At 40.7% G+C, this 24821-nt stretch overlaps 2 protein-coding genes and 1 pseudogene across 2 annotated transcripts; all 3 read left to right on the top strand.

Annotated features, from left to right (window-relative positions):
• The first annotated feature begins 5674 nt into the window (after positions 1-5674).
• LOC143825298 (olfactory receptor 14A16-like) lies at positions 5675-6628 on the top strand. The gene has a single exon (XM_077313323.1). It carries the CDS (start codon positions 5675-5677, stop codon positions 6626-6628), a length of 954 nt encoding a protein of 317 aa, XP_077169438.1.
• Positions 6629-10398: 3770 nt separating this feature from the next.
• LOC143825297 (olfactory receptor 14A16-like) lies at positions 10399-11334 on the top strand. The gene has a single exon (XM_077313322.1). The coding sequence runs from the start codon at positions 10399-10401 to the stop codon at positions 11332-11334; it is 936 nt and encodes a 311-aa protein (XP_077169437.1).
• Positions 11335-15145: 3811 nt separating this feature from the next.
• LOC143826296 (olfactory receptor 14A16-like) lies at positions 15146-24797 on the top strand (annotated as a pseudogene).
• Positions 24798-24821: the final 24 nt, after the last annotated feature.

The following is a 24821-nucleotide window of genomic DNA, read 5'->3' as shown; positions in this document are numbered from 1 at the left end:
CTTCAAGTGCAAGCGGCTGCTTCGGTCGCCAAAGCACCCAACCCTAATGACGAGCATTAATGATTTTTCTAACGGGTTTGATCGCATGATGTGTCCAAAGTGTCCAAAGCTTTAGCTGTAATATCTTGTCTTCTAATGACGTAGTTGGCTTGCTCGTCTCTAAAACTATCTTGTTGGTAACTTTGACTGTCCACGGTATTCCAACACCATGATTGGTTCTTCCCAATTACTACTCTTTATCCTTGGAGGAAGGAGGAAAGACATGTTAAAGCTATCTCCTGGATCCCTGTGTTGATGAGGCAGTGAACAAGGAGCTCATGGTCGAAAATATCAAACGCTGTTGTCAGTTCTGAAAATATTGCTAGTGCAAAGCCACCTCGGTCCAGTTGGTACCGTAGGCTATCCATAAGAGTGACCAGTGCTGTTTTCACACTGTGGCAAGATTAGAAGTTGGATCGAGGACTGAAGCATCATCCAGGTATGCTAGTAACTGGTCTGCAATTGCTCACTCCACCACCTTCTCCAGAAATGCTGGTGTGAGACGGGGTGATAGCTAGCAAGATCCTGAAGGTCCAGTGATGGTTTCTTCAACAGAGGATGTATCACTGCCTCCTTCTTCAGCCCATTCAGGAAGATCCCTGATGACAGGGAGAGATTGATAATCATCCAAAGTGAGCCTCCTACTTTCTCATGGCTCGTTTTGAGAAGTCACAATGGACAGGGGTAGAGTGTTCTCAATCACTTCTTTTAATATTCCCCCCCCCTCCCCGCCACACACAAATGTTTAATTGTTGCTACCGGTTATACGATCAATTCATCGTACAAATATTCTATTAGAATGGTTTTTATACATAACATTCATGCTGTATATCCATCACATATCCATATTATACTGATTTACTGACACACCCCAAACAAGGGTAAATGTGCAAACTTCAAGAAATGACTTGATGTGAGGTAACAAAAAATGGTGTGAGAATAAAGCATGATTGGTTCAACTTACATGAAGATAAAATGTGGAGGAAGCTGGAGTTAGAAATTAATGCTGTCATTATCTAGTTGCACTGGGTATAATCTGTATGGCTGTGTACACTGGAAATACAAAGAACTCCTTACATAGGATCCCAGTCAGTATTGCTTCGGGATGTTCTTCAAAGAATAAGGCTTCCAAATAAATGGAAAGCTGAGAAGATAACCTCTTGGGTACCAATGATGAGGTAACTTGCTTGATAATAGTCACATGGAGGATTTTAATTTTTTTAAATATTTTATTTAAATTCCTCCCTATCTCCACAGACTCAGGGTAGAGTGAATCACTCATACCGTTTCCGCATCAGGAGATGTACCTCATTTTAGCCTCTCTTTGGACTTTGATTGGATGATGTGAGTTGGCACTCTGCTTTCTGCATTTGGGCTTTCCTCCCCTCTTTTCCCAGGCTGTAATTCAACATGTTTTTGGCATTGTGGTCAGGAGGAAGCCTCCCATAATGCTTTGCTCCCTTCCAATTCCCATCATTTTTTTTTGTGCAAAAAACTATTATGACTGGCAGTCTTGTATAAGTTGATCTCATGTGGTTTATAGCACAGTGGCGTGGCTGAGATGCTGCTCTGGCCATGATTGACTGAAGACCAAATCACTTCTTGTTCCTCTGCTTCTCTTGCAATAAGATGTGAAAGCCAGATTTATTTATTTATTTATTACTTATTAAGTGTATCCTTTGAAATCAAAGCATCCTTTTTTCTTTTCTTTTTTGCCTGGAGTGCTCCCAATACTACATTTTGAAAGGTATTCTTGTTGGAAGAGTAAAACAAAGAGGAAACTGTGCTAGTTACAGGGTGCTTCAGTTGAAATAAGAAAAACAAATCTAAAGAAATTATCTTTCCATTGTGATTTGTGCAATGCTTGTACAGTTTCCAGAACTACAATTAGATAACTCAACTTCCCTAACCTAAAGTGACCTTCTTATGACCTAAGGAGTCTAATTTGCAAAAATTAACCATAACCACCCAAGATTATATCTATCCTACATTTGGTCTGTTTAATGCTGTGAAGAGAAATCAAGTTGCAAATAAGGCATTCAAAGCTTTGCAGTACTTCCCAATTATGATAATGAAGTGTCATTACCTGAAAGTTTTACCAGGTGTCTATGAACTCATTTTAAAATTAAGTTTAATTGTGTCTCTAAGGACAACCCTGCTTCTTTGTGCTATTTTAACTGAGAATGTAAATGTCAACATAACTGTCGAGGAGTCATTTTAAAATTACATTTATTCCTTACAGCCAAGGAAAGAAATGACAACACTCTTGAGTATTAGATACATTGTGCAATTCAGATTACTATAATTGATCCATTGGAGAGCCTCTTTGAAACAACATGGATAGATATGTCTATGTTATTGAGAAATACAGCCTGCCCCCCCCACCACCAAAGCTGTTCTAGAATCTTTTCCAATTTGAAAAATTAATGTAGCTTTCCATCAAAGCAAAAAAAAAAAATCCAACTAAAATCAAACCTTGGGTAAGCTGCATTGTTCAGATCACACATTTATCCTGATTTCACAAAGAAATCAGACTCTGTGGAAAAGCAGCCTTGATATAGTAAAATCAATATGGTATTTTACTGCTGTAGGAAGTATATGTTTAATCATTCTAAACGACAGCATTCAACTTCCCCCTTCCTTTGCTCAGGGAATGACAAATGTCAGAGTAATTCCAGTTACTATTACAAAAACATGGCATGATTTTAGAACATGTGCCATTCCTGAGGAGTTAGAGCTTCAATAGCCTATGTAGCTTTTGCACAACCTCATACCCAGCAAAATAAAGTATGCAAATGTATTGAAATTATGACCATTTGGAGAACATGTTAATTTAAACAGGTCTCAGAATCCAACTTTTCCCTAGAGCAAAATATATACTAAGTCCCATGCACATTTTATTCAACAAAAATGTCAGCCACATTTTCACCCATGAGAAAGACTTAAAGAAATAACACTGTTTCTTCATTGCCATTTTGATTTCTTTGTTCTGAATTCTGTAGATGACTGGGGGAACTATGGAATAAGTGACAGCAGCTCCCAAGTCCAGATCTGTGGCCCACCATGCCCCCCTCCAGTCCCTAGTGAACTGCAAAGGAATCCTGCCCATCTCCCAGCCAGGAGCATGGGCTCCTTTGGCACTAGGATCCCTTGCAAGTGAAGTTTCCCACAAGAGGTACCACTAGGGGCACAGACATCCATTGGCCCACCTCAGGCCACCCAGCTGTGTGAGGCTTGTGCCTTCCCCCAGGAGTCTGCCCTGTTCACACCCAGCTGCCTCCTATGGAGGCCCCTGATCTGGGGAGTCCGGGTTGCAGGCCAGACCCCCCACCAAATGCAGGCAGGTCCTATGCCATTCCACAAGCTGTGACAAAATGAAAGAAATATGCAATGTACAAAGTTTATAACCAGAAGAACCATGAACATAGGGCGGGTGGAATGGAAACTGTTCATTCCAGCAGTCTGGGCCAAAGAGGCAGGGCCTGCTCATGTGGTACTTTAAAAAGGTCCACCTCTCTGCCCCCAGTGACATACATGTGTCAGGCCACCTGAGGCACAGGACTCCAGCACATCATTGCTCTGCTCTTCTTGGTGCCTGCTCCACCACTTGTCAAGCCACAGCTCTAGTAAATTGGGGGCCTTCATTTAGCAAATATAAATGGGAACATGGGGCAAGGCATGTAGCAGGTTTACATATGTATGGTATGAGACTGGTAACTTGTACCCATGATAATCTTACACTTGTTGACTGGCAGCTGAATGAATAAGCCCCACTGAAAGAAGTCCATAGGCTATGCCACTGGAGATTTCTATGATAATCTCAGTGGTTCAATTCTCTGATTCATCTCCCTGAAGGAAACAGAGATGGCTCGCTCTGTTCTTCAAAAAATAGGCATCTTTCAATAAAGACCAAACTCAAGGCACAAGGACACACTTGTCTACTGAGAGAAGCTATGGAAGAGGTGAGTTTTATCCTGTGGGTTACCCTGGGCTAGTCACAGTTCTCAGAGCTCTCTCAGCCCCACAAACCTTACAAGATGTGTGTTGAGGGGAGAGGAAGGGAAAGCCACTTTGAGAGGCCTTTGGGTAGTGAAAAGTGGAATATAAAAACCAACTCTTCTTCTTATATTTCATTACCTAATACATTGTCAGTCTCTTCAGATGCTCTGCACTTCAATTTTGAGAGGAATGTAAAGACCAAGGAGCTTCATGGATGAGGACATTTAGAAACCAAGACAAGATCCAGCTGTCACACTTTACAACTGTCTTTCTCCTTGAAAGAACAGTGCAAATGACGGTATGCAGAACAGCAACTCTTTGTTTCATTCACATGCATATGAACACATGGCTTTTGCTAACCAGTGTGCTTGGGCCTGGATTCTGAATTGGTGGGTTTCTTTGTTGAGCAAAAAATTGTGGATGACACTAGAAATAAATAGGGATTTTTCAGTGTGATGTTTCATAACGTTTGGTAAATCTGAGATTTCAATTAATTAAATAGGAGGAATGACTTCATGTAACTTGGTCTAAACGACTATAATAAAGTTTGATTGACTGAATAAACAGAGCTAGCAAAATAATTCTGAGAAGAATAGCAGAACTGAGGTCTAGAAGCCCTTTCTTCAGTGGGGGGGGGGGAGAATAACCTACAAAGAAGATGGTGAAATGGAGACATTGTAGATTCAAGTGGGTAGCCGTGTTGGTCTGAAGCAGAACAACAAAACAAAATCAGAGTCCAGGGGCATCTTTAAGGCCAACAAAGATTTAGTCAAGGTGTGAGCTTTGGAGTGCAAGCACTCTTCCTCAGACTATGAACTGACCATCATGCCAGTGGCTCAAACCTTGAATAAATCTTTATTGGTCTTAAAGGTGCCACTGATTTTGTTTTGTTGGGGGACATTGTGGTTCAGCACTAGTTAAGAGGTACCCACGGCTTCATTCAGGTTTCCAACTGTTGCATAGGGGAAGAGGATCGTGATACCAAAATGGACCCAAACTATATGTGTTGTGGATTATAACAAGGAGCTGAATTTATTGAGATTGTGTAAAAACCAGAGTGGGGGGGATTAAACTTAGTGTCCTTTAATCTGTGTGTCGACTCATTACCATGACCATGGTTTCATTACTGCTGAAAGATTTACTTAGGATATGAACGAAGGATATTTAAATTGTAGGGAGAAGGCTTCTGTGTTTTATCATAATTGCATTTACTTAACTCTAAACACTGTGATGTAGATGGATATTCTTCTCTTGAAAAAACAAATGAGGGTTTACAGGGACAAAAAGGTAAAAGAGAGAAGTGTCAATAAAGCAAGGTTTCATTTCAATTTTTTAAAATTTAATAGACATTGTACCTTTCTTCTAAAGTTCAAGCTTCCATAATGTAAAATACATGGGAAAAATGATTGTGAATATAGCCAGGACTAAGCAGTACACTTCAGACTTTATATTTTGGGTATTCTTCTTGACTTGAACTTACAAGAAGCAAGGTTGGAAGACTAATGGAATATATATTACAAAATAGGTTAGATGATAAATAGGACTACAATGTACTACTAAAATACATGATATTGATACAATAATTCTTTTCCAAATGTGTAGGTATTTCATCAATAACTTTCCTTCTCTCAGCAGAATGGCTGTAAGGAATCAAATAGCCAATCAATCCACTGTGAAAGACTTTCTGCTGATGACATTTTCTGATGAACATGACTTGCAAATTTTGCACTTTGTGATCTTCCTCTCCACTTATTTCTTAGCTGCAATAGGGAACTGTCTTGTTGTCATAGCTGTGGTTCTGAACCATCATCTACACACCCCCATGTACTTTTTCTTGGTGAACTTATCACTGACCGATATCTGTGTCATCTCTACCACTGTCCCCAAATCCATGGCCGTTTCCTTGACAAACAGCACACTTATTTCATTCTCTGGTTGTGTCACACAGATCTTCTTTGTTGTCATGTGTGTCACTGCTGAGCTTGTCATTCTAGCTGTCATGGCGTATGACCGCTTTGTAGCCATCTGCCATCCTCTGCAATACAAATTAATCATGAACTGGGATGCCTGTGCTCAGATGGCGGCTGCTACTTGGATAAGCAGTGTGTTGCATGCAGTTCTACAGACTGGTGTCACATTCAGGTTAAGCTTCTGTGGGTCCAATATCATTGAGCAATTCTTCTGCGACATCCCTCAACTACAAAAGATCTCTTGCACGGATACCAACGTTAATGAACAACTGATCCTCATTCTTGGGCTTATTGTGGACTCCTTTATGTTCATATTCATCTTTGTTTCCTATGGCTACATCTTCTCTACGGTACTGAAGATTCCGTCTGTTCAAGGCAGACACAAAGCCTTTTCTACCTGCACTCCCCACTTGGCTGTCTTTTCTTTATTTATTACTACCGGTGTCCTTTCCTACATGAGGCCCAAATCCCTTTCCTCCCCAACTCTGGATATGATCTCTGCTGTTTTCTATACTGTTTTACCACCCATCCTGAATCCCATCATCTATAGCCTCAGAAACAAGGATATCCAAGAGGGTATGTGGAAAATACCCCTCCAAATTAAGAAACTACTTGCATGATTTCTTAAGAAGAAAAGAGAGTGCTGAAAAGAAGGCAAGCAAAAGTTCCCTTCTCTAGATTGAAAGATGTCAATCAGGTGCAGGAATATCTTCATCCCAACCTGTCTGAGGAATGCAGCATTAGTCTGAAAGATGTTTCTATCAGAACACAGTCTTAGATGTATTTAAGCAACCCCTCTCTCCTCTGAGTATGAAATGTGCTGACAACCCCAGTCAGTTTTTATAATACTGTGGCTGAGGTACTGATTCACTTCAGGTTGTAGTGGAAATTTTGGAGTGTCCTTTCTCAATTTAGCAAAACCAAACAAACAAAAAGGCCCCTTTTGCCTACTTCAGATTATTGGAGAAGGAAGGTAAATATATTCTGGACTGGTCCATTCATCTTTTTTTTTTAATGTAGAATATTTTAAAGGTGGTTCTCCGGGTTTCCAAACAGGGCAGCTGAAGTCACAGGGGTTTTACATCCTAAGTAGGGATTAGTCAGCAAGAATAGAGTGGGTTGGGCAGAAAAACAAATATAACTATTTGATGAGTCCTCTGGGGCAGTGGTCCCCAACCTTTTTATCACCATGGACCACTCAACGCCGGGGATCACTCACCGGGGACCACTCAATGCCTTTTACTGAGGCCCGGTGGGGGGGGGTAGTTTACTCCTCTACTCTCAACCACTGCCCTAGTGCTCTCTGATCGCTATGGTAATGTTTAAACATCCCTTCAAAATAATATACAGACACGCCACAACAATGAAGTGTAAAGGGCCGGGGGGGATGAAGTAAAGGGCCGGGGGGGGGAGAAGGCGTCCTTTGGGGCCCACCTCCAATTAGTCGAAGGTCCACATGTGGTCCACGGCCCACAGGTTGGGGATCACTACTCTGGGGTATTCAAAGATGAGGGAAGTTTTACTGAATAATGTTATACTAGTTTGAGGAAATTGATGAGGTGACTACAACACAGTGAGTAACATCACTACTCAGCATCACTACATACCAGAGTCAAATAACAAATAGGGCTGGTGTTAATACAAAAGCATTTGGTACAGTATTAGGAACAGTGAGGCACTGTAGTGTTTGGGTTTGAGCTTGGATGGTTCATTGGCATGCTAATATCATATAGGATGACATATTTGTTATGTATTTCACATTGAAAGGAAAATAAAGTGTTAAATGTATTATGGTGGTAGAACTTCCATTAATAAAGCCCCAGTTTAACCTATTGTTGGAGTCCTTTATTTTGGGATGCAGAGACGATATTGCAAACATCCTTTATGGTTTGTGTTACACTGTGATTTAGAACCATAAAATCATAAAGTTGGAAGGTACTTCCAGGGTCATCAACCCTCTGCAGAACGCAGGAAATCCACATCTGCCTGCCCACCCATAGTGAACCCAATTCCATGCCCCAATCATGTAAGCCCCCCACCCCAAAAAAAAAAAGAATCCCTGGCCAGTCAGGCCTGGTTGGAAATTTAACTCCTAACCCCATTGGCAATCAGCATTTCTCTAGGCATGCTAGAAAGGGCCACAAGAGCCAAGCTCAGATACAATCCCTTATGCTCACCTGCTTACAATGCCTAAGTTCACACAATCAGCATTTCTGTCAGAAGGCTATTTAGTCTCTGCTTAAAAACCTCCAAAGAAGGAGAACCCACCAGTGCCTGAGGAAGACTCCTAGAGCATTATTTTCTATTTTTAAGCACACTTGGAAAAAAGCTTCTTGGAAAGTTGGAGAATAGCTTCTTCTCTGTTTTATGTGCCATCACCAGCTTATGTTTTCAAAATATCCCATTCATTTTCAAATTACTATACTCAACATGGACATTTCTTAAGGCCCAGAAAGCTTGGTAAGAATGGCTGCCATGCTACAAGCCACTTGTTCCCAGCAGGGGTGGGTGGGAATCCAAGAACAACAACAACCAACTTCCATGTATCTCCAAAGTCTGATAAAGCAACTTAAGGGATGTTTATGATTTTACAAACAGCCCATAGGGAAATGCTTAACTCCCACCACTGCAGCTGATGAATTTACAACATAGACAGCAATTCCTCATGATTTTCCATTACCCTGGTATATTTGTTTCTCTTGGGACTCAGGTACAAACATATGTATCATTCCTGAGAGTACTTTCTTGAAACATTCACAGCCGTAAACTGGAATGTTTCTCCTCAATATAGCCCTGTCGTCTAACTGCCATAACAGAACATCTAAAAGAAGGAGGAAGAGACATATAATCTCATAATACCGCTTACAAATGTTTCGACAGGTCAGTTTGAGTTTTACATTCTCAACTGCATGACAAATCTTTAGCAAAAAGTAAAAAGGGGGATGAAAATGGATGGTGGTGAGCACAGAGCTAAATCTTGGGGAGCAATTCTGAATCTGAATCAACAAGTATCCATTGTGGACAGATGTGTGAGTTTATCACAATACTTTGTGATGAAATGGGCTTGTGGTCCATGAAAGGTTCTGTTAGAAGAGAAAAATGTATTATGGTAAGACAAGGTTCCTAGGAGACAAAATTCCTGTTTATATTCTGGACTATTTGGTTATCCACTGTGGAAAACAAGATTCTAGATTAGATAGCCCTTTGGTCTGATCCAGCAGGGTTCTTCTTATGTTCAACTAGGAAAAAGATAAGAAAGATGCATATAAATACGTACATGCTGGAGTATATGGATGGGTTCAAAAAGCACTTGGCTAATAATAAGTCATACTGAGAGGATCTTTGGAGCAGTGGATTTCAGAGGGGAAAAGTATTACAGACATAATATAACTTCAGGGAACATTTACTTGAAGTAAACGTTCTGCCAAGGGCACTTCACATCAATTATCATAGAGCAAATTATCTGCCTTACTTTCATATTGGGTTACATCAGGGCATACAGGCCAGGCTAGATGGACATGGGGGTTTCTGACACTGCTCAGACATACAGAGTTATACCACTTTGACCTGCACGGTACCTGCTATATCTAGAAATCCCATACATAATTACTGAATATAAACCTGATTGAATTTTGAAGTACTTACAAAATAATTTGCTTAGGAACAGTTTGTTAGAGAATCATTTCATTAGTGGTTCATCATGAAATCATAATTCTTCATCTTCAGTGTTGACCATATGAATCTCAATCTTATCTCAGATGTTTTGCTCTTTTTTGGTGGAAAAGGGTGGATGACATTATATAAATGGGGATTTCCAGTGTGATATTGCATTTGAGATGAGATTTTAATTACTTAATTAAAAATCCATGAATTAATAATATATATATATATATGGTTTTTCAAAGTTTCTAAACCTTTCAGCTGCTTTTGGGCCCTCATCTTCTTCTATAATTGACAAATAAATGCATTGATAATCCTGTGACTGACTCCAAATGTTCTCTTTCAATGATAGTGGAGCCTTTCTCCAGTACAAGAAGCCTTCTACCTGTGCAACATACCCCTTCTCCTGGGAGAAAGTGACAGATTCATGGAACAGAACGCATGAAGCTCAGAGAAATTGTGCCCCTTAAACTGTATGTCATTAATATGCCCATTCATTAATATGTCCATTCATTAATATGCCCATTCATTACTGCTGACATATTTACTCATGATATGACAGAAGGCTCAGAAGATCAACTTGAAGAGTAAAAGAAGATATAAATAGATAGAAGATGTATAGAGCAATACTACAAGTATTCATATGCCTCACATAAAGACTATAATTCTTCAAAGGTGTATGGACTTCAGGAATAACACTCCTCTCAACAGAATGGCTGTAAGGGATCGAATGGCCAATGAGACCACTGTGAAAGAGTTTCTGCTGATGACATTTTCTGATGAACGTGACTTGCAAATTTTGCACTTTGTGATTTTCCTCTCTGCTTACTTCTTAGCTGTAATAGGGAATTGTCTCATTGTCATAGACGTGGCCCTAAACCATCACCTCCACACCCCCATGTACTTTTTCTTGGTAAACTTATCACTCATGGATACCTGTGTCATCTCTACCACTGTCCCCAAATCCATGGCCATTTCCCTGACAAACAACACCAGTATTTCATTCTCGGGTTGTGTCACACAGGTCTTCTTCATTGTCATGTGTGTTTCTGCTGAGCTTGCCATCCTCACTGTTATGGCTTATGACCGCTATGTAGCCATCTGCCATCCTCTGCAGTACAGATTAATGATGAACTGGGATGCCTGTGCTCAGATGGTGGCTGCTACTTGGATAATCAGTGTGTTGCATGCAGTTTTAGAAACTGGTGTCACATTCAAGTTAAGCTTCTGTGGGTCCAATATTATTGAGCAATTTTTCTGTGACATCCCTCAACTACAAAAGATCTCTTGCACGGATACAAAAATTAATGAGCAACTGATCCTCATTCTTGGGCTTATTGTGGACTCCTTTATGTTCATATTCATCTTTGTTTCCTACGGCTTCATCTTCTCTACGGTACTGAAGATTCCATCTGTTCAAGGCAGACACAAAGCTTTCTCTACCTGCACTCCCCACTTAGCTGTCTTTTCTTTATTCATTATCACTGCTGTCTTTTCCTACATGAGGCCCAAATCCCTTTCCTCCCCAACTCTGGACATGATCTCTGCTGTTTTTTATACTGTTCTACCACCCATCCTGAATCCCATGATCTACAGCCTCAGGAACAAGGATATCCAAGAGGGTATGTGGAAAATACCCCTCCAAATTAAGAAACTACTTGCATGAGTTCTTAAGAAGAAAAGAGAGTGCTGAAAAGGAGGCAAGCAAAAATTCCCTTCTCTAGATTGAGAAATGTCAATCAGGTGCAGGAATATCTTCATCCCAACCTGTCTGAGGAATGCAGCATTAGTCTGAAAGATGTTTCTATCAGAACACAGTTTTAGATGTATTTAAACAACCCCTCTCTCCTCTGAGTATGAAATGTGCTATTACAAGGACAACCCCAGTCAGTTTTTATAATACTGTGGCTGAGGTACTGATTCACTTCAGGTTGGAGTGGAAATTTTGGAGTGTCCTTTCTCAATTTAGCAAAACCAAACAAACAAAAAGGCCCCTTTTGCCTACTTCAGATTATTGGAGAAGGAAGGTAAATATATTCTGGACTGGTCCATTCATCTATTTTTTTAAATGTAGAATAATGTGAAGGTGGTTCTCCAGGTTCCTGATTAGGGCAGCTGAAGACACAGGAGGTTTACATCCTAAGTAGGGATTAGTCAGCAAGAGTAGAGTGGGTTGGGCAGGGGAAAAAATACTTTATGAGTCTTCTGAGGGGTATTCAAAGATTAGGGAAGCTTTACTGAATCAAATGGTTTACTAGTTTGAAGAAACTGAAGAGGTGACTATAACACATTGAGTCTCATTGCTGAATACCAGAGTCAAGTAACAATTAGGGCTGGTGATAAGACAAAAGCATTTGGTACATTATTAGGTACAGTGAGGCACTGTAATGTTTTGGTTTGAGCTTGGATGGTTCATTGACATGCTAATATCATATAGGATGACATATTTGTTATGTATTTCACATAGAAAGTAAAAGAAAGTGTTAAATGTATTATGATGGTAGATCGTCCATTAATAAAGTCCCAGTTTAACCTATTGTTGGAGTCCTTTATTTTGGGATGCAGAGACGATATTGCAAACATCCTTAATGGTTTGTGTTACACTGAGATTTAGAATCATAGAGCAGGAAGGTACCTCCAGGGTCATCTAGTCCAACCCTCTGCAGAACTCGCATCTGCCTGCCCACCCATAGTGACTCCAGTTCCATGCCCAGATGAAGTCACGTCCCCCAAAAACCAAACAAACAGAATCCCTGGCCAGTTAGGGCTAGAGGAGATTTATCTCCTAACCCCATTGGCAATCAGCATTTCTCTGGCCAAGCAAGAAAGGGCCACAAGAGCCAAGCTCAGATACAATCCTTTCTGCTCACCCACTTACAATGCCTACGTTCACACAATCAGCATTTCTGTCAGATGCCTTTCTAGCCTCTGCTCAAAAACTTCCAAAGAAGGAGAACCCACCAATTCCCGAGGAAGCCTGCTAGCACATTATTATTAGGCAAACTTGGAAAAAAGCTTCTCGGAAAGTTGGAAAAAAACTTCTTCTCTTGAAGATGAGCCCATCTCTTTAGATGTGCCCTTCTCTTCTAAGCCCAGCCATGTTTCACTTGAACTATTGCCTGTAAAAATTACAGGTGGCGTTGAGCGCCTTCTGTTTTATGTGCCCTCATCAGCTTATGTTTTCAAAATATCCCATTCATTTTCAAATTACTAAATTCAACATGGACATTTCTTAAGGCCGAGGAAGCTTGGTAAGAATGGCTGCCATGCTACAAGCCACTTGTTCCCAGCAGGGGAAGGTAGAAATCCAAAAACAACAACAACCGACTCCCATGTATCTCCAAAGTCTGATAAAGCAACTTAAGGGATGTTTGTGATTTTACAAATAGCCCATAGGGAAATGCTTAACTCCCATCACTGCAGCTGATGAATTTACAACATAGACAGCAATTCTTCATGACTTTCCATTACCCTGGTATATTTGTTTCTCTTGGGACTCAGGTACAAACATATGTATCATTCCTGAGAGTACTTTCTTGAAACATTCAAAACAGTAAACTGGAATGTTTCTCCTCAATATAGCTCTATCTTCTAACTGCCATAACAGAACATCTACAAGAAGAGGAAGAGACATATAATCTCATAATACCGCTTACGAATGTCTCGACAGGTCAGTTTGAGTTTCACATTCTCAACAGTACAACAAAGCTTTAGCAAAAAGTAAAAAGTGGGATGAAAAAGGAGGATGGTGAGCACAGAGCTAAATCTTGGGAAGCAATTCTCAATCTAAATCAACAAGTATCCATTGTGAACAGATTTGTGAGTTTATTACAATACTTTGTGATGAAACGGTAGAGAGGTCCATGAAAGGTTCTGTTAGAACAAAAAAATGTATTATGGTAAGACGAGGTTCCTATGAAACAAAAATTTTTGTTTTTTTTCTCAGATATCCTTATGACTGATGCCCATCTTTTGTAAATAGATCAGCAGATTTCTATTATAGGACTAGAGATGAAAGCTCCATGGGACTTCCATACTGGAGGCAATTCTTCTGAATGCTAGTGTATAGCAGCAGTAGGAGGATGGGGTAAGATAGGGTAAAGACCAGATAACCCCATCTTGTGTATGCAACTTTAGTAATGTTGAGGGCCATTTCGCACGGCTTCAAAGTAGCACAATGGTTGCTATTTGGAAACGCTACTAATTTGCCATAACCCACGACGTCGTAGACAATCTGCAACAATCCTGAAACCAATCAGCAAAAAGCGCTTCGTTGTGGCGCTTTCAGGGGAATCCAGAAAAGTGGATTCACCCTCCGGATAGCGATACACTCCTGCAACCAATCTGCAACAGTAGCGCTAAAGACCTGTGCATTACCATTGTTGCTGGTTCTTCAAAGTCCCTCCCCCTGGCTCTCTCCTCCAAACTTCCGGCGAAGCGATCGCCATTTTTTTTTCTCCGAGCGAGCGAGCGGGGATAAACGCACCGGCGAGCCTCTTTCTGTTTAGAGGCTTCCCTGGCTTCAGTCCTTCACCTTTAGTCACTAAGCACAAACCACTGAAAAGCCCGTTTGCTGAAATAAAGTCCCTTTATTTTTTACAAATAAATTCAGCCGAAAATCGGGACCGTGAGAGGGGGGGGGGGATTTTTTTTTTTATAACTCGAGGCAGCGTGCAAACGATCATACAATCAAACAACAGCTCACATTAGGCAGCTGGATGGGTCTCTCCGTAGCAACGAATCTACCTAGATTCGTTGATATGGGTAGTTTTTTTTTAAAAAAAACCTTTCTTAAAGGGAAAGGGGCTGTTTGGGAGCATGCTAACGGCTGCCCATTGGCTGCTTGACGGCCAGGGGCGGGACGAGCTTGGCAATAGCGCTTCCTTTCTAGCAATTTCTGCCGAGACCGGAAGCCTGTGGGAAACGCTAAAAAACGCAACTGATTCCACTACAAAGGCAGGTATGCATAACAACGAATTCCACTATTTTAAATGGCGATTTTTCATTCCGCAAACAATTTGCTACAAAGATCCCTGTGCAAAAAGGCCCTGAGTTTTCCACACACAGAAAAAAACTTTGAATCCTAGCTCATTTTCATAAAATGGTGGAGATACTCATTCAGTTCAAATTTTAAATAAACATATGTAGCTGTGTCTCTTTGATTTCAGGAAATGTTTATATTTCATTGTCTTATAGATGGAAAAATCCATAAATTAATATAATATCTATGGGGTTTTTTTTCAAACTTTCTAATCCTTTCAGCTGATTTCTGGCCATCATCTTTTTTTATAATTGATAAATGTTCATTGATAAACCTGTGAAGATCAACTTGAGGAGTAAAAGAAGATATAAATAGATTGATGATGTATACAGCTACTAATCATATGCATGATAAGGATACAATTATTCATTTCCAAAGGTGTATTTACTTCAGTAATAACATTCCTTCTCTCAACAGAATGGCTGTAAGGAATCAAATGGCCAATGAGTCCACTGTGAAAGAGTTTCTGCTGATGACATTTTCTGATGAATGTGACTTGCAAATTTTGCACTTTGTGATTTTCCTCTCTGCTTACTTCTTAGCTGTAATAGGGAATTGTCTCATTGTCATAGACGTGGTCCTAAACCATCACCTCCACACCCCCATGTACTTTTTCTTGGTAAACTTATCACTCATGGATACCTGTGTCATCTCTACCACTGTCCCCAAATCCATGGCCATTTCCCTGACAAACAACACCAGTATTTCATTCTCGGGTTGTGTCACACAGGTCTTCTTCATTGTCATGTATGTTTCTGCTGAGCTTGCCATCCTTACTGTTATGGCTTATGACCGCTATGTAGCCATCTGCCATCCTCTGCAGTACAGATTGATGATGAACTGGGATGCCTGTGCTCAGATGGCAGCTGCTACTTGGATTATCAGTGTGTTGCATGTAGTTCTACAAACTGGTATCACATTCAAGTTAAGCTTCTGTGGGTCCAATATGATTGAGCAATTCTTCTGCGACATCCCTCAACTACAGAAGATCTCTGATCCTCACTATTGGGCTTACTGTGGACTCCTTTATGTTCATATTCATCTTTGTTTCCTACGGCTTCATCTTCTCTACGGTACTGAAGATTCCATCTGTTCAAGGCAGACACAAAGCCTTTTCTACCTGCACTCCCCACTTAGCTGTCTTTTCTTTATTTATTATCACTGTTGTCTTTTCCTACATAAGGCCCAAATCACTTTCCTCCCCAACTCTGGATATGATCTCTGCTGTTTTTTATACTGTTTTACCACCGATCTTGAATCCCATGATCTATAGCCTCAGGAACAAGGATATCCAAAAAGGTATGTGGAAAATACCCTTCCAAATTAAGAAACTACTTGCATGATTTCTCATGAAGAAAAGGGAGTGCTGAATAGGAGGCAAGCAAAAATTCCTTTCTATAGCTTGAGAGATGTTAACAAATAGTACCTGATATTAGGTGTAAATAATAAGTCTAAGCCTGGGGGCACAGAAGTCTTTGACCCACCCCTCAGAGGAATGGTGCCTTAGCCTGAGAGCTGGCTTAGAGCTAGTCTAGCAAATTAAGACCCAAAAGTATGAAGATCAGAGAGCCCAGGTGATAATAAATATGGAGTAGTGAAAATATTATGAAGGATCACAATCACTGAGGAAGTTTGGGGAAATGGGATATGATTAACCTAGGAACCTGTTTTGTTTGTGATTTATTTCTGTTATGATTTTGGATGATTTCCAAACTTTTGAATCATTATAAAAATAAGAAATAAAAAGACTCATTATTCATTTGGAATAGCCTGGACAATTCCTATTTTTTTGATCGAGAGCTGGGTTAATCAGAATATTGTTTTAGACATTGTATTTAAGCAACCTCTCCCTCCTGTGAGTAGGCACTTTGATGCTGCATGAACCTGCCCTCACTGTCACTTTTTGTAACAGCAATGGCTGAGGTATTTTGTACACTTCAGATTCATGGGGGAATTTAGGAGAGTAGTATCTTTGGCTGGCAAAAAGGTCCTTTTTGCCTCCTTCACAGTATTGGAGAAGGGCGGTAAATATCTTTCTTTAATTATGTAGAATATTTTAAAGGAGGATCTCCAGGTTCCTGCTTGGGGCAATTTAAATCATAGGAATTTTAGGTCTTAGATAGCTATTAGTCAGCAAGGGCAGAGTGGGTTGGGGGAGGGAAAATGCTGGACATTTCAAGACTCAGAAACTTAAGCCTGGAAAGTTAAATTGTTGTCACTGTTGGTATATTAATTTAGCTAGTTTATTTAGATTTTTATACTGCCCATAAAACCCCACCCATTAAATCCCTTAATTATACCAATAGAAATAAAATAAAAGCCAAAAAACAGATGGCGGCAAAATCTCTCCAACCCAATAACTGTCCCAGCCAGACCAGCATAGATGATCAAATTGATCTTGTCCATCCAGGGGGAATCATTCACATAGGTCAAGATCCATAGATTCACAATTATCATAGTGCAGGCTTTTTCAACAAGGGTTTTGAGAAACCCTGGGGTTTCCCAAGAGCCCTGTATTTTCTGAATGGGTGGGTGTTTAGTAATTTAATTATTAATTAATATTAACTTTAATATCACTATTTAATGAATTCAATTAATAATTATTAATATTAAAATTAATTATTGAGGCAATGTGTGGAGCGAAAGTAAGACTCAAGACAATGAGGTTTGGCAAGATAATGGTCTCAACTAAATTGATATACAACTTGAACAAAGGTGCCAACAAGGTTGGATCCCTTGTAGTCAGCAGACTGCAAGGAAGCCCCTGCCCTTGCAGCCAAACACCTCAATATCCTTGAAGATTAATAGATCGTATGGAGAAGAATGAAGGATCCAGAATGATGGGTTTGTTTCCAAGTTATTTCTTTTTATATAGGCCTGTTTGTTTCATGGAAACTGGTCCATGATTTAGGGTGTCCAAGATTAGGTTGCAAGCTACGTGTTATGCTTGTAGGCTTCCTTCAATCCAGAAGCCCAACGGAGGCATGGCCAAGCCAGTAAATCCCCAGTAGTGCATTTCTGCCTGTCATTACCCTTCCCCACTCCCAGAGAGGCCGAGCCCAGCCATGAGCCCAGCCATGACAATAAACACACACAAAAACGTAAACGAGAATATATGGGGGGGTGTCACTGTCGGACAGCTTGTGGCAGCAGAGAGGCCGAGCCCAGCCACATAGGTGCCCCAATGTCCTGCCCCTGACTCTGCCATTTGTGCATGCAGCCTGCATGCTCCCTGCCATCCTGGACACAGCCTAGCACTAGTGCTAGCTAAGGGAGAACAACAGCAGGCAACCAGCAGAGGGAAGATAAGGAGGCTCAAACATGCTAAAGGTACCTGCCTCATTCCATCCTCATACCCACCTTACTCTCTCTTGTTCCCAGGGCTGGAAATATCTTTTTTTTTAATGGCTAACATCCTGGAGTAACAAATAGGTCATGCAGGTGATGCCAGAAATATTCCCCCCCCCAATTTTTTCCTCTCTAAAGTTCCCCTGCCCCCCAAAATCAGGGAAATGATTAATTTGTAAAACTATCAAGACTCACGATTCCATAAGGGGTGGTGTTCAAAAACCACTATGCATGATTAGATGCATAGGAGTTTAAATGTAGAACTATTAATTTTTTAAAAATAGTGCACATTGCTGGACCTTTAAAACATGGAGAAAAGGGATTGGCTGCCTGGATTGATTGACAGGCGGAAGAGAGTTCTGTGTAAAGCACATTGTTCTCTTCCGCCATTTCCAGCAGCACTTGTGGAAGGTGAGAAGTGTGAAAAGGCAGCAGACTACAGCGAAACAAGGGAGTTTAAATGGTAGGCCTACCTTAGGAGAAGGGTTTGGAGCTTTTTACTTTGTTTGGTTTTACTCAGGAATGTTGTAATTGTGATTGTAAGCCACTTTGAATCAAGAGAAAAGGTGGGATAGAAATATTTTAAAAAATTGAACAGTCTAAATAAATTCTGTTGCAATGTCATGTTTGTAGTTTGTGTTCATCCCTAATTCCGAACCACTCACATATGCATTCCTGGAAGCTGATAACATGGGTGCTGACTAAATATGGCAGGGAAGGGCATATGGGCAGGGGAGACAGTGGGCTTCACCAGAAGCTCTGGTCCTCAGCAACAGCCCCACCTCAGGGTATCCTGACCACAGCTCTGCACTGAGGCTACAGATCTTGCCCACAATTCTGCATGGTCCTATGTGAAGAGACACAAGGAAACAACAGATGACTAGATGCATGAGAGAAACAGGGGGCAGCACTCTAGATCTTTCTACTGTGTACATGGCTTTACCCTACACATAGGTACATTGTGTAAATACATTTAGTATCTCCACCTAACAAAGGGCATATTAATCCCTCTAGTCATGAGCCTATGGGAATTCCTCACCAGCATAAGTTGGAGATGACAATAATAGGCATATCTGACATCAGACGCATTCCTGTTCTCAAGTACAGCCAGTGATCCTAACTTTCAAAGGTCATATTTGAGTTTCTTCAGAAAATCTGAAAAAGAAGTTTGAGTAGGAAAATAGTAATCTTTTGTAGGGGGGGGGGCACTTCTTCAGTTTGTTGTGATATACAAACGAGAGCAAATTTCTTGGACTACGCTGCAGAATTTGAGAATATGTTTTTTCCACAGTTTTGTCAGCTTTTTAATGGATAGTTTATAAAGAACAGCGTGAAATGGGAGGCTTCAGAGAAGATCGAAGACACCTGCACCTGAAAGTTGAAGGCCACATGAAGAAAAATGGTAAGTTACAGTTGGGTCTTCTCTACAGATCTCCTGAGCAGATCCCACCCCCTTATTCTTTTGGTATTCTTCATTTGCCTCTCAGATTACTGTTTCTCAATTTCTCTGTAATGGAATTAATGAAACTATGCTGACAAATCTACATCTTCCAGTGTCATGTCAATAAAAGCTTATAGATTCAAAAATGGAAATAGGGAATATTAAGCTCCAGGAGGTCATGCTTACAGTTTTGGAAACCACATTCAAACTCATAATGGTCTGTTGTCCTCATTTCCCATGAGCATGATTTCTGCTCTGAATCACGATCATGTCTCACATGCTTACTTCTCTGAAGCCTCCCAAACTGTGTGGCCAATCATACACTTGTTGCAGAACTTGGCCAACAGAGTCTAGAAGACCAGGCTTGGTTTCAGTCCTTTAAATACTGGTTAAAAATACATTTCCATGCTCAAATGGGTAGTTTGTTAATTAACCTTTTGAGTGACCCCTATTCTTTCAGCTGGCTGGGCAAAATGTCAAAAAAAACCTTCAAATTATGGGTCTGGACATCTCATCCCATAGCATGCAAGATGAAAGGACGATACTAAAACTTATATCACAGACTAGAAGACCAGGATACCCAGATTCTGGGCTCCTCTAACAACAGTGTAGGTTCTCCCCGTTTCTCGGATATTCCCTTAATTTACAAATCCATGCCCACGTATCTCCAAATTTTGGAGACACACCAGTTAAGAAGAACATTTCTAGTAGCTCGCTTAAACATCTTTCCCTCAAATGTCACCCAAGGTAGATTTTTGAAGATCCCTCCTCAGGAGAGATACTGTTTACATGGATGTAGTGTCCCTGACCCGTTGTACCATATATTTCTGGTGTGTACTAAGTTTGAAGTATATCGTCGCCCGTTAGCTAATTATCTGAAGACATTGAAATTCAGCTGTGTTAATGAGAAACACTGGATTAAAATGATACTAAATGTGAGGGACTAAGCAACTATTATAAAAGTAGCACAGTTTTTACTGGCAATTTTAAATGAAAATCTTTTACGATAGATTTTACATCTGAAACTGTTTGAAATTTTCATTTTATGCTTTGCAATTTTATGCCAATAAAGGTACTCTGGATCTCACATGCATGAGGAGTTTTATTGCTTGGAAACTCTGACCTGTGCTATCAAACAAAATAATATTCATGGCTTTTTACATAACTCTCTGAAATTTAGAATTATGCAGATAACCACTCCTATATTAATGAATATAAGCAGTACATTTGATCAATGGTTATTTGGTTACATGAACAAAATCTGGTTAGATGCCACTGGATATTAATATATCACTGAGTCTATGTTTGATCAGGCCAATGGCCCATCCAGTCCAACACTCTGTCACACAGTATCCAAAACCTAGGTGCCATCAGGAGGCCCACCAGTGGGGCCAGAACTCCAGAAGCCCTTCCATTTTTGCCCCCAAGCACCAAGAATATAGAGTATCATGGCCCCAGAAATCGTGTTCCAACTATACCTTGTGGATAATAGCTACTGGTGAACCTATATTCCATATGTTTATCCAGTCCCCTCTGGAAGCTGCCTATGCTTGCAATAGTGCCCAGATGGCATTATTTATCTTGGAATGCTGATTCCTAGAGATATTAAGCATATGGTTATATTAAATTTAACAAGATGATTGCTGATGGATTCTTTATGGGGTAAGGTAAATATGGTACAAAAGCTGCTTTTTGTACCCCTTTTTATACATACTGAAGTCTTCTTGAGGTGGTTTACCATAGCTTCCCTTCCTCTCCCCACAACAGACACCCTGTGAGGTAGGTGGGACTGAGAAAACTCTGAAAGAACTGTGATTAATCCAAGGTCACCCTCCTGCTGCATATGTAGGAGTGGGGAATCAAACACAGTTCTCTATCTGGGTTTCTCAGTCTTAGCAACTATACCAAGCTGGCTCCGAAAATGAAAATATAAACATAATTTTCACATTTTGAACTAACTTTATCTGCCCTAAAAACTGGGCAACTTCTTTTTAAGTGGAAAGGTTGAGCAGATAAGAGGATTTTTACTTTGGATAAATGAATAGACTATGGTAATAAATTTGTGTTATTTTCTCCTATGAGATCTGGGTATGACCTATCAAACTCTGATGAATAGCAATTATTATCAGTTCTTATAGATTCAAAAATGGAATTATCAGTTCTACATTTCTTGGTTACTAAATATGGCCTTACAGAAATAATGTTTGAGAAAATCTCTTATTCTTGGAAATTTTCTTCAAATTAATCAAGAAAATGAAACTTAATATACCTCTGTCTCTGTCTCTATCTGTGTGTGTGTGTGTGTGTGTGTGTGTGTGTGTATATAAGCTCTGCCCATGAGGCTGGGAGTTCAATCCCAGCAGCTGGCTCAAAGTTGACTCAGCCTTCCATCCTTCCGAGGTCGGTAAAATGAGTACCCAGCTTGCTGGGGGGTAAACGGTAATGACTGGGGAAGGCACTGGCAAACCACCCCGTACAGAGTCTATGATTAAAACGCTAGAGGGCATCACCCCAAGGGTCAGACATGTTCCGGTGGTTGCACAGGGGATACCTTTACCTTTACCTTTACCTTTACCTTTACCTTTACCTTTACCTATATATATATTTTATATATTTTATATTTGATGTTGGTCGATAAATATGATATTCAAACTCTCAGAAAATGGTAACATAAGTAGCTAAATTGTCTCATAATGTGAAAGCAATGTGATATGGGCCTAAATTTTATACCTATTGTCCCTATGTAATGTAAGCTGCCATTTATTCAGTGAAAATTATCTATAGGATATACTGGACACCACCATTCATGGGTCTTTGAAGATGCTTTGGTTCTTTGTAACTATTTGCCTATCTCTTCGTATCTAACTGATGATCCCTGAAGAATGGACTCCTGTAGGTAAGATATCCCTTTAAATTAGGACAATTTGCTGGGGCCTTGAAAATTTGGGGTTCAAATCTCTTCAGAGAATCTACCTTGCTACCAAAGTGAGCATTAGGTAAGAAAACTGACAATGGGAATGATGTTTGTTGTTCAGGGGAAGGTTGTTCAAAGGAGAGCAGAGTCCCCAAACGATGTGGCTGGTCACAAAAGTGATCAGTTGATCCTCCTTAAGAGCTGTTCATCAGAGATGAAGGCTTAGAGCTTGCAGAATATGTCCCTTTCCAAATGAATAGGCAGATTTAATTTAAACAAAGGTTTAAAAATAAAATAAATGTTGTAAATGTGCTGTTAGTAGGGGGGGTAACTTCCAGGTGAGGTCCAAAGATCACCCAGAGTGGCATCTGTCCTCCAGTGTACAAAGATCATTTCCACAGGTCAACCCTCTGCTGTACAATGTTTGCCCTTCCTGGGTTCCACACTGAAATCTTCAGGGATTTTTCAGTTCAGAGCTGACAACCCTGTTGCGGTAATGTTCCAAAGGAACTTGATCTCCTAAAGCCTCAGATATTTAATCAGATATTTCACAAGAATGTATGGATGCTGCATTCAGACCACACAGGTAGCAAAACAGGCAAAATCTGTTCCCTCTTAATAAAACAGTAAGAGGTGTTGGGGTGGGCTGGGTCCGTGATCAAAACTCCCGGATTTGCCCCTTGGCCCCGGACAGACAAGCGGAGGAGCCAATTGGAAGGTGCTTCACACCTTCCAATTGGGCCCTCACAAGGACAGACCAGGGCAATCTTAAATGTTTCTTCTCTACCACAACCCTCTCCAAAGTAGCCTTTTCTCCCTAGGGAGCTGATCTTTATACTCTGCAGGTGAGCTGTAATTCCAGGAGCTCTCCAGGCCCCACCTGGAGGTTGGCTACCCCTGGTTTGGAAATATTCCTGGTTGTTTGGAGGTGGGACTTCAAAATCGTACAAGGCCTCAGAGTTCAGCCTTCAAAGAAGCCATTTTTGCCTGCAGTCGGGAGGGAGTGGTGCAGGTCTGTCCCTCCTGGGCTATGGGCTGTGGCCAGCCCTTACCAGCAACTGTTTGTATTCTGGGGCACAGACAGGCAGATCAGAATCAGTCCTGTGAGCCTGGAAAGTGTAGAAAAATCTAAATAAATATTTACAGCCTGAAACTGTAAATAGTGAACAAGTAAATGACTGGAGGCACACGGGAACTTACTTTACTTTTTCCAACCTTGGCCTGGCAAGTAAAAAAAAAAACAGTATAAAAAACATTACTAAGGTCAAGACTGCTGTGCACATAGTCTTCCTCTTAGGGTTGCCAGCTTCCCTGTGAGGCTCTCTACCCCACCTCCCTCATTGGGAGTCAGCTATGGGGAGAGGAAGGGAAGACAATTGGAAAATGCTTTGAGACACCTGAGGCCTGCTGGGTCACTGCGGCCCATTCCCAGTTCTCTCAGACCTCTCACAGCCCCACATAACTCACAGGTTGACTATTGTGGGGAGATGAATGGAAATGGTGTTTGTAAACTGCTTTGAGACTCCTTTAGGTAATAAACAACAGGGTACAAAAATCTGTTCTTCTTCTAACGAGCAACCATGAAAGAAGCATGTAGGCAAATAACATTCTATCAACATTGAAAAAATGGAGACAGAATGAACAGGGTGGACACCTGTGTACTGTGACTACCCCATGTGTATTAGGGCAGAGGGGCATTTTGGTGTCTGTGGCCTAATTCACACAAGAAGGGAAATGATGCAGAACTGTGTGGAATTGCTTGCCATGTAATCTTCCCCTAAGAAGAATCTCCAGTCTGATTTTCCCTTCACATATCTTAAAACATGGCTCTGGAAAGCTCATCTCTAACCACTATGCCACAATTCCCAAAGGTCTGTCCTCTCCCATACTCAATGAACATTCCACATCACGGGTTCTTGACATCCATATCTCCACATCCATGTCCTCATTTGCCACCATGCCACCACAACCTCCCACACAACAAACACATTCAACCGCATGTCCTTAAAGATGGGACAACTCCTCCCCTTCCTCTTCCCACTGCCAAGTTCTAGCGCCTGTTGTATTCTTGGATACAGTGGGCTTTGCCCCTAGTTATTACTATATTTCTCAAAGAGAGAATGTTCCTCACACAATTCTACCACAATGATCACTCAAACAAATGTACCTGGAGAGGGGTTTCTGTGCTTCAGGTACCACTTTTGACTTCAGTGTTACTGAGTTGCCCTTTCCCATTTCACACAGAAGACAGGGATTATGTGTGTAGACTGGAAATGCAATCATTGTCATCCAATTCCATCGGAACTCTTAAAATTGCTACTATAAGAGATGGCAATGCTTACTGTTTGCTTCTCTTTCCTTTTTCAAGGGTTGTGCAACATGGTCATGAAAAATGTTCAACAGCACTGC

The sequence above is a fragment of the Paroedura picta genome, chromosome 16 (assembly GCF_049243985.1).
Source record: "Paroedura picta isolate Pp20150507F chromosome 16, Ppicta_v3.0, whole genome shotgun sequence".
In the NCBI taxonomy this organism is placed as follows: domain Eukaryota; kingdom Metazoa; phylum Chordata; class Lepidosauria; order Squamata; family Gekkonidae; genus Paroedura; species Paroedura picta.
This window is presented reverse-complemented; position numbering and strand designations above follow the sequence as displayed.